General features: G+C 45.7%; 1 protein-coding gene across 3 annotated transcripts in view; it reads right to left on the bottom strand.

Moving 5' to 3' along the window:
* Positions 1-16338, bottom strand: part of LOC133351767 (FERM domain-containing protein 4A-like) — a 231774-nt gene that overhangs the window by 101794 nt on the left and 113642 nt on the right. For all 3 annotated transcript variants that reach the window (XM_061567259.1, XM_061567261.1, XM_061567260.1), the window contains exons 4-5: positions 5328-5420; positions 1398-1482 (exon numbers count right to left, since the gene is read on the bottom strand). In XM_061567259.1, the coding sequence (XP_061423243.1) occupies positions 1398-1482; positions 5328-5420 (178 nt within the window). The remainder of the gene's footprint in view (positions 1-1397; positions 1483-5327; positions 5421-16338) is intronic.

Genomic DNA, 16338 nt, shown 5'->3' with positions numbered 1-16338 from the left:
TTACATACATTTATACAAATTGTTACCATATTTTTAGAATGATTAGATGCTCCGGATTATAAGACGAACCACAAACGTTTGCTTTAAATATATTCGAAGGATTTTATTTGACAATGCGGAGAATACGGAAACGTGCTCCAGTTAAAATGGACATTTCGAGATTGACATGTATTTTAAAAGTGCTTCTTCAGACATTCTCATAACCCGCCCTTTGAAACACTACCACTAAACAATGACACATAACCATGCCACTGCGTTTATTAAACGTGATTCATTAACGACAGCTTCAATAAATTCCTCGCTTAATCCAAATTCCCCGACAGGCCCCTCCTCCGACACGCTCGCTCTCTTAACAATGACCGCTCCCCCCGCTCCCATGTAACCTCTGGTTCCTTCCCGTGTGTACCACCACACTGCCCGATGTGTATTGTGTATCATGTGTACCCATGTGTACCAACCACCACACTGCCCGATGTGTATTGTGCATCATGTGTACCCATGTGTACCAACCACAACACTGCCCGATGTGTATTGTGTATCATGTGTACCCATGTGTACCACCACACTTCCCGATGTATTGTGTACCATTGTTGTGGGGGTGGGGGGGGCTGATTGTATCTGCCAGAGAAACGTCTTGAAAATCGCCTTTCTGATAATCGCGTAACAATTTTTTCCATTAATACCAACTATTTTATGGTCATATGTATATACACAGAGACAGTTTTTGTTGTTGTCAATCCACTGCTGGATGAGTGCCTCTGGACACACCGTGCCAAGTCGTGGGAGGGTGGGTGGGGAGGGTGGGAGGTTACCATACATCACCACGCTTGTCAGTTCCAGTTTGCAAAGGCAAGCAAGCGTGGATGTGGGAGCATGCAGGTACAGTGCAACGATGGATTTAGTAGCACTGCCCTCTACTGGTAACGTAACCCCATAGCAACCTCCAATCCCTGTCCTCGCACATCGTGGTCGCCCATCCGGGTGCTATCCAGGCTGAAGCTTAGCTTGCGAGGCCCACAAGATCATGTGCATTCTGGGCGAGTCGGTCAGAATAAGAAAATAGCGTTGCAATGACTATGTCACAATTGCCACGTTACAATGGCCGCGTTATAACGGCCGCGTTACACTGGCCACATTACAACGTCCATGTTACACTGGCTACATTACAACGTCCATGTTACAACGTCCACGTTACAATTGCCACGTTACAATGGCCGCGTTACAACGGCCACGTTACACTCGCCACGTTACAATGTCCACTTTACAATGTCCACGTTACAATTTCCACGTTACAATTTGCATGTTACAAGGACCAAACGGAGTCAGGGAAACCGCAAGGAGAGCCCTTACCATGCACTGCCGTGTGTGTGTGTGTGGGGGGGGGGGGGCGTCCTTACCTTGGTGATGCGGGATTTGGCGTTGAGGAAGAAAAGCTCCACCGTGGCATTGTCCTTCAGGTAGGTGACGCTCTCAATGTAGAACCTGGGAGGGGCAACGCAGCACGTTCACTGTCCGCATCTCGTCTCTGTACGTTGCACAGCGTTTCATGTTAGGCGGTGTCCAATGATCGATCCATCAACCGAACCGGGACCGGGGCCGCCATGCGGCCGATGCGGCCACCGTATGCACAAAATGAACCTTATGGCGGGACACCCCGGGGCCCCGAATAAACGGAAGTCGAAATCGTAATTAAGTAATTTATTTTTGGCGACTGCGTCCCACGGCGCACATAAACACCATGACCCACCCGGCGCGGATCATTCTGTTGTCGTGTTGTCCAAGCACAGCAGCGAGGACGAATGTGCCGGAGAAACCAAAATTTTGCAAATTTCGCTTTGCCTGATGACGACCGCTTGTGTTGCGATCGAAACGTCGCGATTTGTTTTATTTTATTTTATTTCTAACTCCGTGACTTTACCGAAAGAACCAAAGAGTATGTTTGAAAGTTTGATTAACACATCGTGTAGAGCTCATCGAGAGGAATAGATTGCCGTGTCGTTCGCCTTCGACAGACATAAAATGACGTCGCAACGCAGTTTATGCGAGAGCCGGGGGCTTATGGGACCCCCGGGGTCCCGACATAAGGTTCAAATGGCGCATCGAAGATTCGGGGGCACGTGAGTATTGGTTCAAAATCCCAAACCGTCGATCGCCATCGTAAACACTCGGCCGCTGCCGCTGTCTTAACACCTGAACAGACAAATTGAGTGGATAACAAATAAAACATTACATCTTTAACCTGCTGCTCTTAATCCAGACGAAAGAAGAAGACAGTGTTCACCCCCCTCTGTTCACCGCCTAAACACCTTACACCGCTTAGTTCTGCTAACTCCCTCCACCATAGCCTCAGATGTTTTGCTGCATTGCCGCTCCACGTTTCTGGAACACCCCCTTGCAACTTAACTACGGCGTTGGTTCCCTTCCTTCACTCCCCCTCTGTATTTCCCTATTCAACCAAAACACATGAGCACACTTGCAACCCTTGCTCCCACACATGGTCACTGTCTTTTTCAATGTGTGTGTGTATCTATGTCACTGTCAGAGTAATATAAAGAGCTGACTTGCCCCTGTACCGACCTTTATGTGGCACCTCTCGCACCGACATTATATCTGCACCGTTATTTGTTTTGTATTCGCGTGCGATTCGTTGACGACCGCTAAACACTTTGTTCGTGAGTTGTGCAATATTCCTGAAGAACTCTGAACTCGTGCAGATTTCACTTGTAAACTAGCCGGGCAACGAGCTTAAAAGGGATCATCTGTGTAACAAATGAAACGAACGGAAACATTCTGGACAATTCGAGAAGCTCTCTATAAGCTCTGCCAACTGCTGGCTGAGAACCTGAGCTCGAATTTGGCGATATTGCATACGTGTACAGTTCACGTGCGTAAAAGCCTTTCACCCGATATATACATTCTGGCCTGGTGGTGCAGTGGTCGGAGCACGCAGCTCGCAATCGGATGGTCGGGAGTTCAAATCCCAGTCAGGGATCGAACTCAGTCTATCGCCCCTTCCGAGTCAATAAAATGAGCAACGAATTGCGTGAAGTCAACAGTGATCATTGCTGCGGAGAGACTTGGCCCCGACCATAGAAACATGGAGCATCCGTGAGTGGCCAAGGACCTCTAACGGAGATGAGTAACGCACCAATATTACTGCGCGCTTTACCGTGGAGTCAGTGTGATAGTACGTAATCATATTCATCATCAGCGTCATTAGCCATGGGTCAATCCACTGCTGAATGAAGGCCCTCCCAAAAAACCACATCCACCTCTCGTGATCCTCAGAGTTTCCCCCAACGGTAGTGCACGCTGCCGCCTGAAACACATCCATGCTAAACCCATTGTGACCGAGGGGGCTGGCAGTGTTTTTCCGGCGGGCCGTGAATGATAAGTAAATATCTTCTTGGTTCTTTCGGTAAAGTCACGTAAAAGGGAAATAATAAAATATAAAAGAAAAAACATAATAAAATAATAAAAGTAAAACATAATAAAATAATTCTCACGACGTTTCGGCCACAACGCAAGCAGCCGTCCTCAGGTGAAGAACAGGTCTATCTTCAGACGCTGTCTTTCCGACAGACCTGTTCTTCACCTGAGGATGGCTGCTTGCGTTGTGGCCGAAACGTCGTGAGAATAATTTTATCATGTTTCATCTTTATTATTTTATTATTTCCCTTCTACGTGACTTTACCGAAAGAACCAAGAAGATGAATCCCTGCAGTCACGAAAGCTTTAAATCGAAAGATAAATAAATAATCATTGCCACTAAATCCCGGAGAGTCGTGCCTGGGCTCAACAACCTTAGGGAGGTGGGGGGGAGGGGGGCACTCTGCCTGGGCTCGCGATTGATTCCCGGTGAAGGGCTGACGTGAGCAGCGGGTGATATCTGAAGCGGTTGTGCGGTCTGGCCCCTTTCACCGATCCGTACTGACCCGGCACAGAGGAGTATGGCCAAACAACCCTCGTGAGCAACTTGGCAGAGAGAAAAAAAATCGGAATCGGAATGTATACTGGAGAAATCCAGTTAGCCATGAAACTCTTTTTTCCGCAGATGTCCAGTCGGGGCGGGTCAGAACGTATTCGCTCCACCGCCCCACTTTTACGTGCATTTGCTGGATAAATAAATGAGTCACGAAATTTAAACGTGCTTGTGTGTGCGCGCAACTGAACTGAATGCTGCTGCGTGCAGACGCAGATCAAATTGGGGCTTTTGAGATTTGAGGCTCAGCCTGGTACTCTTCTGGCTGGCTCGTTCGCTTGCCTTGGGCCCATTGTGTCGCGGTGCTTTCGGGTTCAGCGCATTAATAAAACCGCTGCCAATAGAGGGCACCCCGAACTCAGACTTCAGTTGCTGCTCCCACGAGGGATACATTCACGAATCCATCAGCTCTTGCTACAACCAGGGCCAGATTGGTTCAGGGCTGTTACAGTATTGGGTCTTGCTCTTTGTATGTTCTTTGGCTGCGGTTTGCCGTTTAACCACCACGCATGTCCAATGCCAAACACTCAATTCTTTTTGACTTTGGTTATTTCCGTACTAGTTTTTAAATAAGATCTACAAATTGTAACATTCAAAAAAACCTAAACCTTCGAGGTTAACTGCCCAAGGAAGAAACATTAATGAACAAACTCAATAAATACATTATAAACAGACAGAAAAATGAATCGACCTCATTTACACCGATGTGTAACTTAGGCTGTGATAGATTTATAGATGCCCCACTGATTTCTAATGCCCCTCCTACTTTTTTCTATCAACAAGAGATTGAGTATTGTGGTATCGATGGCTCGAGATCTCCCAGAGTGGCGAGTGTTAATAGATAGTGTGAGTGCATTGAGATTGATGGGGAGAGGTTTCGATAGTTTTTAAATCTCTAATTTCTCCATAATGTCTCCCGTGTTGAACATGTACTCCCAGTTTTTGGATTAATACAAAAAAAATCCACAAATCAGGCCCCAATACGACATTGTAGATGATCCAAACATTGTTTATTTTTCGGATTGATCAGCAGACTGGAAGTAACATCACTAATATTACAACACTCTCACTTTTCCTGCCAAAACTAGTGCCACGTGGCATCAAGTAATGTCACTATTGCTAGCAGGAAGACATTTGACGTTAGTACATGATTGAAACAACGATCAAAAAACACCCAAACATGAACAAAGATCTGAAATTGTCCTTTAAAAAAAAAACTGCTTGTTTTTCATTCGAACTCGTCCCGACTCCCCATTATTTTCGTGGGGGTATCGATAAAATTTCACCGCGCTATCCTTTCACATCACCACGCGGAACGCGTTAGATGAGGGTGAGGTGGTCGTACCTAACGGCGAAGTGCAGCGTGATGGCTCCGGATTTCCGCGGAAAGTCATGCTCCAAAACCCGCCTGTCCAGCTGGAGCCAGCTGTTGTGTTCCCTGCAGCGACACACGAGATTTACAAAACGGCGCGGGAGAGAGAAAGTTGGTTAGCGAGGCCTGCTTAAGTGCACTTCCCAAAGCTGTCCCAGCTCTCAACGAGAAAAGGTCTTTTGGGGATCGTGACGGCAAACCGGGTGGTTTTTTTTAGAGTTCCTTGGTGGCTAATATTCTGCCACGTGCACTCCATAGTGATTCCGTTGAAATATTTGAAATAGATTGAGATTAAACGCTTAAACAAAGAGTAATTTCAACTAAATGAAACTATTTTTTTTTTTACCAGGTAAGACCCCGACTGAGCAACACAGCTCTTTTTCGAATGATAGGTCAACGAAGTGGCAAACCATGTGGAAATGTATATCAGCCAAATAACTCGAAACCGCACGTTGTTTCTAAATGTGGAGGGAAAAACCACGCGACACGGGGAGAGAGACACGCAAACTCCATATATACAGGCGTCAGGGTTGGGATCGAACCCACGACCTTCTGTATAACATCTCGGCACCGTGGCGCTCCTGACAACAGGCATACGATCACTTGCAATAAAATAACAATTCAAGTCTATTATTAACATATTGTTTTTAATAATATTAGTTCAAATCAATGAAAGGGAATAAAACTCGAGTAAAAGAACAAAGAATGACGACTGCGCACTTATTATTTACGTTATCACAATTTTCTGCTCACACTCATCAGCAAAGGCCGCTATGGACCTGTGAGGAAGCCTGCAATGGTTTTGGATGTCAGCAGCTATGAAACCCGTGGAAAATTCCAGCCTTGCTGGGTGAAAATTCACCAACAATAACCTCCCCCCCCACTCCCCTCCCCAGAAGCCATAATCACACTGCTCAGACCAGGACCACCGCCACTCAGCCTCCCTCTACTACTCCCATCCACGGGCTCCGTGATCCGCTGTAAAAGTGCATTCGTGCGTGAAACAGATCTCAGAGGGCTTCTCCTGCATGATTCACCGTGTCTGCTTAGCTGTTTAATTACGAGCGCCGCAAAAAAGTAATGGGAATTTAATTCACATTTCAGCGCCTAACAAGGAAATTGTTCAACAAGGTTTTATCATTCTAATAAAGGACCGCTTTTTTTTTCTCTCGCGTCTAAAGACTCTCCCAGAAAGTGTTCAGGCACGGCTTCGGGGAACGGCGCAACGGTGATAAACATTGCAAGGAACAATTTGAAGGGACGTTTTCCAACTTCATTACGATGATCACATGTATGAACACTCAACAATTGGCTGAAAACATCTTAATGTTTAGAGGACCGCAAAGCTTGGGAAATTATTGGCACTGCTTCGCCACCTGGTAGCCTTCCAGCTTGCCTGTGTTTTTTCAGCTGTTATAAGATGCTATATAAAACATTATTATTATTGTAAGCCTCGGTTATATTCAAGTCAAATGACCTACTGCTTCAACAAATGCTTCATCTGTACACATGCGAAAATCAGAGTCGTTTCCCACTCATTTGAGCAGTGGGAGGTGCTCATCTTCTGTTTACAGCTCTGACTGAGCCAGTGGTAGAATTACGCTGATGAATGTGTCAATAGAACTGCTCTAGACTTTGCAACAAAACGGTTCTCATTTTATTAACCCTCAAGGGATGAAAGGTTCGGTTGAACCCCACCAAAATGTTAACGTGTGACCTTGCAATTGAGCCCATTGCCCCCACCAGGTCTGTTATAAGTAATGGGTTTCGAATATTTTTTGAATCTGAATATTTATTTATAGTGGAGGAATCCGATGAACTATAAAGCTCTTTTTCACAGATGTCCAGTAGACACGTGCACTTCCGTTTAAAGATGACGAGCACAGAAGATCAACACTCCAAATTGTTTTACATTCATTGTCACCGTTTCTATGAGCCCACAATTTCCACAGCCCTGAATGTCACAACATATTCACGCATGCTTTTTTAAACATGGTGGTCCCGGTTGTGTGTTTCTTTTGTCAATGTACACATCACCTCCCTGGCTTGCTGTGTTGCTGTTTGCAAGAGTCCATGACAGTATTGCACTGTGCTGTATTTGAAGAGTATTAATCCCCTTCTTGGTTCTTTTGGTAAAGTCACGTAGAATGGAAATAATAAAATAATAAAATAAAACATAATAAAATAATTCTCACGACATCTGAATGACACTGTCTCCCCGACAGACCTAGTCTTCCCCTGAGGACGGCTGCTTGCGTTGTGGCTGAAACGTTGTGAGAATTATTTTATAATGTTTAATTTTATTATTTTATTATTTCCATTTTACGTGACTTTACCGAAAGAACCAAGAAGATGAATCCCTGCAGTCACAACAGCTTTAAATCGAGTATTAATCCCGTAACGGCAGCCTGATTTTTGATTCCCGGCCACGGCTAACATCGGTGACGAGTGATACCAGAACAGGTCCTGCCCTTTACCCCCCTCCCCCACCCGCTTCTTCATCTGCTTGCTCTGACCAGCGTGGTGAAGTATGGCCAATAAAACCTCCCACGACTGACACGGCATGATGGTGTCAGGAAGCCTTCATCCAGCAGCCGACTAAGACCGGAGGTAAAGAAAAAATGCCTTGTTGGACTTCAAAATAAAGTCTTCTCTATTAGACATAATTTTGGAAGGATTGTATTTTCCAAATATGCACAGCTTACGAGAAGGGAATATGTGGTTAGTGGTTGATTGCTGCATCGGTTAATATTTGCGTGATGTGACGACGTGTACCAAAATAAGCTTATTACAAGGAACCTTGTTAGCCCTTGATAGATATGCAACACACTATTACTTTGTATTACAACTCCAAATGTAATTACTTAATTAATTAAATACGCGGCGTCGCTAATTCACGATTCATTTCAAAGAAGAACAAGGCCTCAAAAACAGCAGCAACATATGCTCACCACTGGCACTGGCACGGCCGTGAGCGTAGATTTGTACCGCCCCGTACGCAAAAGCACTCGAGTGGATGCCCCACTTACGCCTGCTGCCAAGTAAGCTCACAGAGATCGGCTTCGCTGTGCACATTCGCCTCCATACCGGGGAAGCACTCGCACGCACAACCCGCATGAGGACGCCCACAATGTTTGCAAAACTCGGACGCGTGTTTGGCAACCTTGAGAGCAATAGCGCGTTTTTTTTAACTACGCGCTAACACACGTAAGACGGCCGTGTTGTTGGAACACCTCGTTTGAAAACGATTGCCACTGCATGCCCGAGCTGAAGTTAAGTTATCTTTGCACCAGAAAATCCCTCCCACCTCTCCTACCCCATTCTACTTACACACAAAGATCTCCCGTATCGCCTTAACAGACTGAAGGAGTAAGTGCTGTTAGCGAGCACCTATCAACTAAACCATTTTATTTTATTAGGTAAGGCCCACTGAGCTATATAGCTCTTTTGTTGATGCGACCTGGCCAGAAATGATAACTTAACAAAGTGGCTATTCACGTGAAAACGTATATCAGCCAAATTACTCTAAACACGTTTCTATATGTGGAAGGAAAACTGGAGGACCTGGAGAAAAATTCCACACGACCACGGGGAGAACATGCAAACTCCAAATGGACAAGCATCTGGGTCGGGATCGAACCCACAACCTTCTAGAAACCAGGAGAGGTGATTAACATCTCGCCACCGTGCCGCTCTATGAAGGCTGGCACAGGAAATCAAACCCTTGTCGCCAGATTCGTAGTGCGGCGCGCTAACTAGCACACTACTGCTTCCTACATACAGACACAAATAGACACGTCAATGTACAATGTCACACATACTGAACATAATACATAGACACACAAGTACAGATAAAGATCTTCCTCATAGCCCTAACAGACTGTTGGGGCAAGTGCGGTTTGTGAGCAGCTGTGAAGAACTTGCAGACAGACACACAACGACATTCCACAACCTTCGCTCGTATCAGATGGGGAAAATTGGAGGATTAAATTTAAACAACCAAATAAGATGGCAATCGATGATGGTAAAATCAATTCTAGATTTGAAGTTTTCGTGACTGCAAGGATCCATACTTTTTGGTTCTTTCAGTAAAGTCATGTAGGTGAAAATAATAATGAAATAAAATAAAAAATAAAAAGTGAAACAACTAAATAAAATCGTGGTAAAATCGTGCACATTGTTGGGATTAAAACGACAACGCAAAAATAAACGGTCCTCCTTTGCTTCGTAAAACAATGTAACGCTATTGTTTTTTTACGGGGTCGCATGGCCTCTGGAGTTTTTGCGGCTCGTCGCTCTATTATTCCAGCTCTCCGTGTGTTTTCCGGTGTCCGCGGCGCGTGTTTGTAGCGCGTGTTTGTCTCGGCACGATGTCGGAAGCTTTCCCGGAGCAAAACTCTCGCACCACCACCACCACACCGAACACCACTGGGCAGAAGAAGCCAAATACACAGACATCAGAGAGCTAAACGTCTCCCGTTCGGGCACTCCACCCCCGAAACGCGGCCATGCACGCAGGTGCTGTTCCACCTTCAAACCTTTCGTCTCGAGCCGAGAGAGCGACGGTGTTTATTTGTCCGATTCCAACAAAAACAGAGACAACAAAGGGGCTTTCGACCACACTTTGCAGGAGAAGTTGAGCTTCCTGGTTCGGTGCGTTTCTCTTCACCTCCCTGGCATGCTCATCCCAAGGCATTTGGATCCCCAGCAACAAGAACCCCCCCCCCCCCCCCCCCACGTGTCATTGCGCGAATTTTGACAACAGCGCGTCCGCGAGGGTCTCCTGAGAACACCGGCGCCAGCAGTGGAGCGTGATTGCGACGTGTTTTTGCTTCAGCAATTAGCGAGCTTGGATCCTGCAGTCCGACAGCATTTTTTTTTCCAAAGAGCCGGCTGCTTGTTTTAAATTCCGCGTATGCAACAGTAAGACAAAAGAAGGCTAAAAGCGTCTGAACACGTGGATGTTTGGTGGGAAGAAACAGGGTTTCCCAGTCTGGCTACAGGACATTTGTGTCCAAATGAATGGGAGGACCGGTGGCACAGTGGTTAGCGCGCTATAATATGAACCAGTTTGTTGGAGTTTAAAACTAAACTATGACCTAAATCTTGAGTTAAAGCTTTCGTGACTGCAGGATTTCATATTCTTTTCTTTGAACTTATCTATGTGACTTCTACGAAAGATCCAAAGAATATAAACTATGACCTAATTTTTATTTTACCAGCTAAGGCCCACTGAGCTATGTAGCTTTTTTCAGAAGCGACCTGGCCACAAATGATAGCTCAACGAAGTGGCTAATCATGTGGAAATTCATAACAGCTAAATACTCTAAACGCACGTTCGTGAATGTTTGATTTCCCACCACTGCTAATGTCACCGGCGAGTGACGTGTGAAACGAGTCCCGGTCACCACCCACCGCCTTCACCAACCTGCTCTGTCGAGTATGGTGAAGTATGGTCAATCCACCCTCGCAAAAATACATTTAACGTTACGTTTTTTTGTGCGTGCGTCTGTGCAGTTATTGGTTAACGGTATGCAACATAAGAATAGGTTTTACCCTTTCTGGCAATCAAACAGGTGTTTGGATGTTCAAACACCAAATAGGTACCTTTTGCACTGAATCAAGTTTGCATTAAGCAAACGTACACGCAAATAAACATTCGCCACATGCACGTGTGATTAATGCAGACTTTATTCCTTGCAAAAGATATCTATTTGGTGTTTGAACATCTTAATACCTATATTCTTTGGTTCTTTCGGTAAAGTCACGTAGGTAGAAAAAATAATAGATCACGGGAGAGAGAGATTGCTCTCTCTCCCACCTGAAGACGATTGCTTGTGTGGCAATCGAAACGTCATGATCTATAATTTTTTCTACCTCGTGACTTTACCGAAAGAACCAAAGAGTATGGATTCCTGCAGTCACGAAAGCTTCAAATCAAGATCTTATCACCTGTTTCATTGTCAGAAAGGGCCCAACCGAGTCTTCTTTTTCATACCTTTGATGCTGGCAAAAAGGTCCCATAAATATTGGAAACGGTGCCGAGACCTCTTCTTGGTTCTTTCGGTAAAGTCACGTAGAATGGAAATAATAAAATTATAAAAATAAAACATAATAAAATAATTCTCACGACGTTTCGGCCACAGGTCTGTCGAGATGACAGAGTCTGAATGACTCTGTCGTCTCGACAGACCTGTTCTTCCCCTGAGGACGGCTGCTTGCGTTGTGGCTGAAACGTCGTGAGAATTATTTAATAATGTTTTATTTTTATTATTTTATTATTTCCATTCTACGTAACTTTACCAAAAGAACCAAGAAGATGAATCCCTGCAGTCTCGAAAGCTTTAAATCGAAAAATAATAATATTATATTATTATATTATATTATTATTTCAATATATTACCGTATTATTTTATTACGTACTTTTATTTTTTATATTATTGTATTAGTTTATTATATTATTTTATTATGTTTTATTGTTTATTATTTTATTATTTCCATTCTACGTGACTTTACCGAAAGAACCAAGAAGATGAATCCCTGCACTCAAGAAAGCTTTACATCGAAAGGTGCCGAGACCATCAACCCTGCTCTGTATACACTTGAGATTCCAGTTGAAGCCGCAGGGCACTACGTGGAGTCGAACCTAACATCTCAGTGGAGATGGCTCCACTTGCTCTACCAACTGCGAGCCACAGGTCCCCTCGGTGTGTTTATTCCTTTTAGTCGGTTTTTCCTCAGTCAGAACCACCGCCGCAGTCTTTATTGAAATGGAGAAAAAAATATCACAGAGAATTCCCATGGTTCAGCGTGATTGTTTGCAGTCAGCAAACGGTTGCTGCTCATTGCTATCGTCATAGTGTGTACACACAACTTAAGTAAACTTGCATTAACAACGTGCTGTCGGATTTTTCAAGTTGTTGAAAGTAGTCCAAGATTCTATGAAAGCAGTATTAATCACAAGAGTCATTGTGAGCAGAGTGCTTATATAAGCTGCGATACTTCAACCTAACATTTGTAAGAACCGTGACATTTAAAAAACTGCTTTAGTGAGTGCTATTTCAAATGTATATTATACTTGGTAATACCATAAATAAAATAATGATAACAATGAATAACATTGGTCGTGAAAGCCTGCGTGTTAAAATGCTAACAATGATGGAATAGGATGGGGGAAATTACAGTTTAGACTAGTTTGGTATCTGCAAGCCTTTGTTGGAGCAAGGTATACTGCATCGTAATGCAATCATTGGGGACATTAATATTGGCAGGAAATTATTGGATGTTCCTGGAATTGTAATTTTTTTTTAACACATTCGCTACACACATACGGTAAAAGCTAGCTCCCAGATTTTATAGCACAGTTAAAATAATTCTGCTGTACAATATACAGGAAGGATGCAGGAAGATGCCAGCATGACAGTTACGTTGAAACGTTACAATAAAAGCTGGCGACATTCATGGGCTTTGACGGAACTTAATACATGCTGGGTGGAGTGGTGGCACAGCGGATAGGGCTAATATCATTGACACGTGATATCATAACCAGGGCTCCCCCCCACCCCCCACACTTGACCTCCGTCCATGTGAACGCAACCTGCAGATCGGCTGACCATGGTGCACCCAAGAATACTGCTGGGCAGACAGACTGCGGCAGAGGTCGCAAACGGGTTTTGATTCCTTACCCGTACCTATACCCGGCCGTACCCGTACCCTACCCGTACCCGGCCGGGTACGGGTAGGGTACGGGGACCTGATTGCGACCTCTGGGATGAAGCCATGTTGCAGGCGCGGGTGAGTTGATTCTAGGAACTTGAATTGTGAGAAGAGACAAGACGTTGGGAAATGAGTGACAAACAGTTACTCACCAGTGACTCACGGTCTACCCGTACCTGGCCACACCAGAGTCGCAAACGGGTAGCCGGGTATCGGGTAGGGTACGGGTATCGGGTAACAGGTTGCGACCTCTGGACTGCGGGGATCGAACAAACGTGCCCATTGCTTCAACTGCCACGCCAGGAAATCGAAGCTTCGTGTACTAACCATTACATCGGAGAGCGGCATCCCAAACGCATATACAGCAGAACCCCTCTTAACGAAGGTGATTGGTTCCACGAAACCGGTCGTCAAGTTATTTGGTCGTTAAGCGAGTATAGAAAATACACGGTAAAGGCTTAATTCGTTCCGATAGCATCGAAAATTACCCTTTTTCACCCAAAAAACGTACTTTATAATATTGAAACAATACATATTATTCCATAAAGATACGAACAACATTTTAAATACATAATATCAAAATAAACATGGTTAATAAATGCATTCATTCATATTTATTGGACCTACAACAGCCCGTCGTTAACAGGGGAATGGTCAATAAGCGAACACATTGGGCTCTATAGAGGCATTACACTACTATACACTACACTATACACTACACTATACACTACAACATTGGGCTATGGAGGCACTACACTATACACTACACATTGAGCTCTATGAAGGCACTACACTACTATACACTACACTATACACTACACTAGTATACACTACACATTGATCCCTATGGAGGCCCGTCGCGAAGCGATTAGTCCTTAACAGGGGTGGCCGTTAAGAGGGGTTCTACTATGCATATACGAGTGAATCAATCAATGCGTACATTGTTCTTTTAGTTTCTAACAGCAGACAGCGTGCGCGATTGCTTTGACCCGATGCCACCGTGCGCTGTTCATGCAAACATTGTTTATCGAGCCGAGTGGTACTTGGCAGACGTTTATAGGAACCCGAGCGTTACGCGCAGTAGGCGAGCATCCTTACGTGGGCCCCGTCCTTCCTGATGTACCTTAGAAAGCGACGGCACCCCTCCCGTCCTCCCCCCGTGTATTTCACCAAACGTGCCGACGGCCAAGCAACGCTCGCGAAGGTGGGGAAAGGTGACGGTTCGCAAGATGGCAGGGGATACGTGCATTTTCTTTTGATTTCCGTCCACAATTCGTTTTCTAAAAGCTTCCACGAGCTGAGAGGTAAGAAGGCGCGGAGCCTGTACTTAGCGGGCCATACCACTGCTGGCGGAAGGCCCTTCACGCGAGAGCTCTAAACAGCCCCTCGACAGGAATCGCTGTCATGCTGGCCAGACATCCTGCAATGCCGAGCACGTATCCATACCCTAACGCCCATACGCAAGCCCGCAGCTCGACTAACTGCGGTGTGCGCATTTATACTGCTGAGTGGACCGAGGCGGAAGAAAATAACAAACCCGCCCCACTGTTTCAACTGCCACGCCGGGAGACTGCAAGTCCAGGGCGCCGACCATTAACTCCACGGCAGCACGCAAGCTCGTAAAAAGAAAGCAATCAATTCTGCGAGCGAGCGAGCGGAGCCAGCAGGCATCGGCCTCGGTGAGAAACTCTTTAAGTGGGAGCCCAGAATTACTGGAAACTGAGTGAGGGCACCCCAGGGAGGCCTATATTACGTGCTCGGGTCTATTAATATTGATGAAAAATCTTCGTTACTCACGATATTGGCTGATGTGACTTTACAAGGAATGCATTCATTCAATGTGAGGCCAGGCCAACTATTAGCTAACATTTGACACTTGACAGCGGAGTATATAATAAACCATACAGCAGCACTACATGCAGTATATTACAGTATTGATGCACCAATACCATCTGGCCCGGTACCACAGTGATTAGAGTGCAGCTCGCAATTGGAAGGTGATGAGTTAAAATCTTGGTTAAGAGTGAACTCGGCCTTTCAACCCTCTGGAGTTGATAAATTGAGTACTCACTTTGTGAGAAGTCAACAATGGATGTCGTATGGATAGACTCATCCCTATTGTAGAAATGTAAAATTTCCACCACCCCACAATAATTTCAATTAAATTGGAAACCACACCTGTCATCATGCCAGTAAAATCATATAAATCAATCAATATCAGCCCCTGACTTAAAGCTTTCGTGACTGCAGAAATTCATATTCTTTGGGTCTTTCGGTAAAAGCACGTAGATAGGTTCAAAGAAAATAACAAAAAACTACGACGTTTCGATCGCAACACAAGCGATCGTCATCAAGAAAATGATGACGACCACTTGTGTTGCGATCGAAACGTCGTAGTTTTTTGTTATCTACGTGACTTTACCGAAAGACCCAAAGAATAATATCGGCCCCCTTTTCATAACTGAATCGGGCCGCGGGGGCAACGACTCCACCAAGACCTTCCATCCTGTACCGTCCTCTGCCAGCGGCATCAACTGTGGCTTCCGGATCGCCGGTCTCTCCTTGGCCAGACGGCACCGCCGCCCCGGTCTTTCCAGCACGATCGCAGGCGGCCTCTGGGTCTTTTGCCTGGAGGATGTCCTTCGAACGTCTCCCGCGGGGGGAGTCTTTCTTTCGGCATCCTTAGCAGGTGACCCATCCTACCATAGCTGGCTTCGCTCCACGCTGAATAGTACAGACTGGACGTTGAGTCTGGCGGATAGCCGTGCTTCTCACCCGATCCCGGAGAGAGAGCCCTGCCACCCTGCGCAGGAAGCCCATTTCTGTTGCTTGCACCCTTGAGCGTGTCCTTTCCGTCAGGATCCAGGTGTCGTGGCCGTAGGTCAGGATGGGGACGAATATTGACTGATAAACCGAGAGCTTTGCCTGAAGGCTCAGCTCCTGTCTTGAGATCACAGACCGCTTCAGCGTCCGCATCGCTGCGGTCGCCGCTCTGATCCGGGCTTCAGTTTAATTTTCCCTTCTTCCATCCCTCGAGAAATACACCCAGATTTACCGGAAGCCTTCGACCTCCTCCACTACTTCCCCTTTGATGAAGAGGGGCTCTGCCACTCTGGTCCGCGCCACAGCCATGGTCTTTGGTCTTGGGGGTGCTGATGCTAATGTCGACGACCTCGCATTCTGCCACAAAGCTGTCCAGCGCATTCTGGTGGTCGGCGTGCGTTGGGGCTAGGAGGACGATGTCGTTTGCATACAGCAGGGCTGACAC

The sequence above is a fragment of the Lethenteron reissneri genome, chromosome 38, assembly GCF_015708825.2.
Source record: "Lethenteron reissneri isolate LAM-NWPU_2019-01 chromosome 38, ASM1570882v1, whole genome shotgun sequence".
Classification (NCBI taxonomy): Eukaryota; Metazoa; Chordata; class Hyperoartia; order Petromyzontiformes; family Petromyzontidae; genus Lethenteron; species Lethenteron reissneri.
The sequence above is the reverse complement of the archived record's forward strand: the minus strand, read 5'-3'. Positions and strand labels throughout refer to the sequence as shown.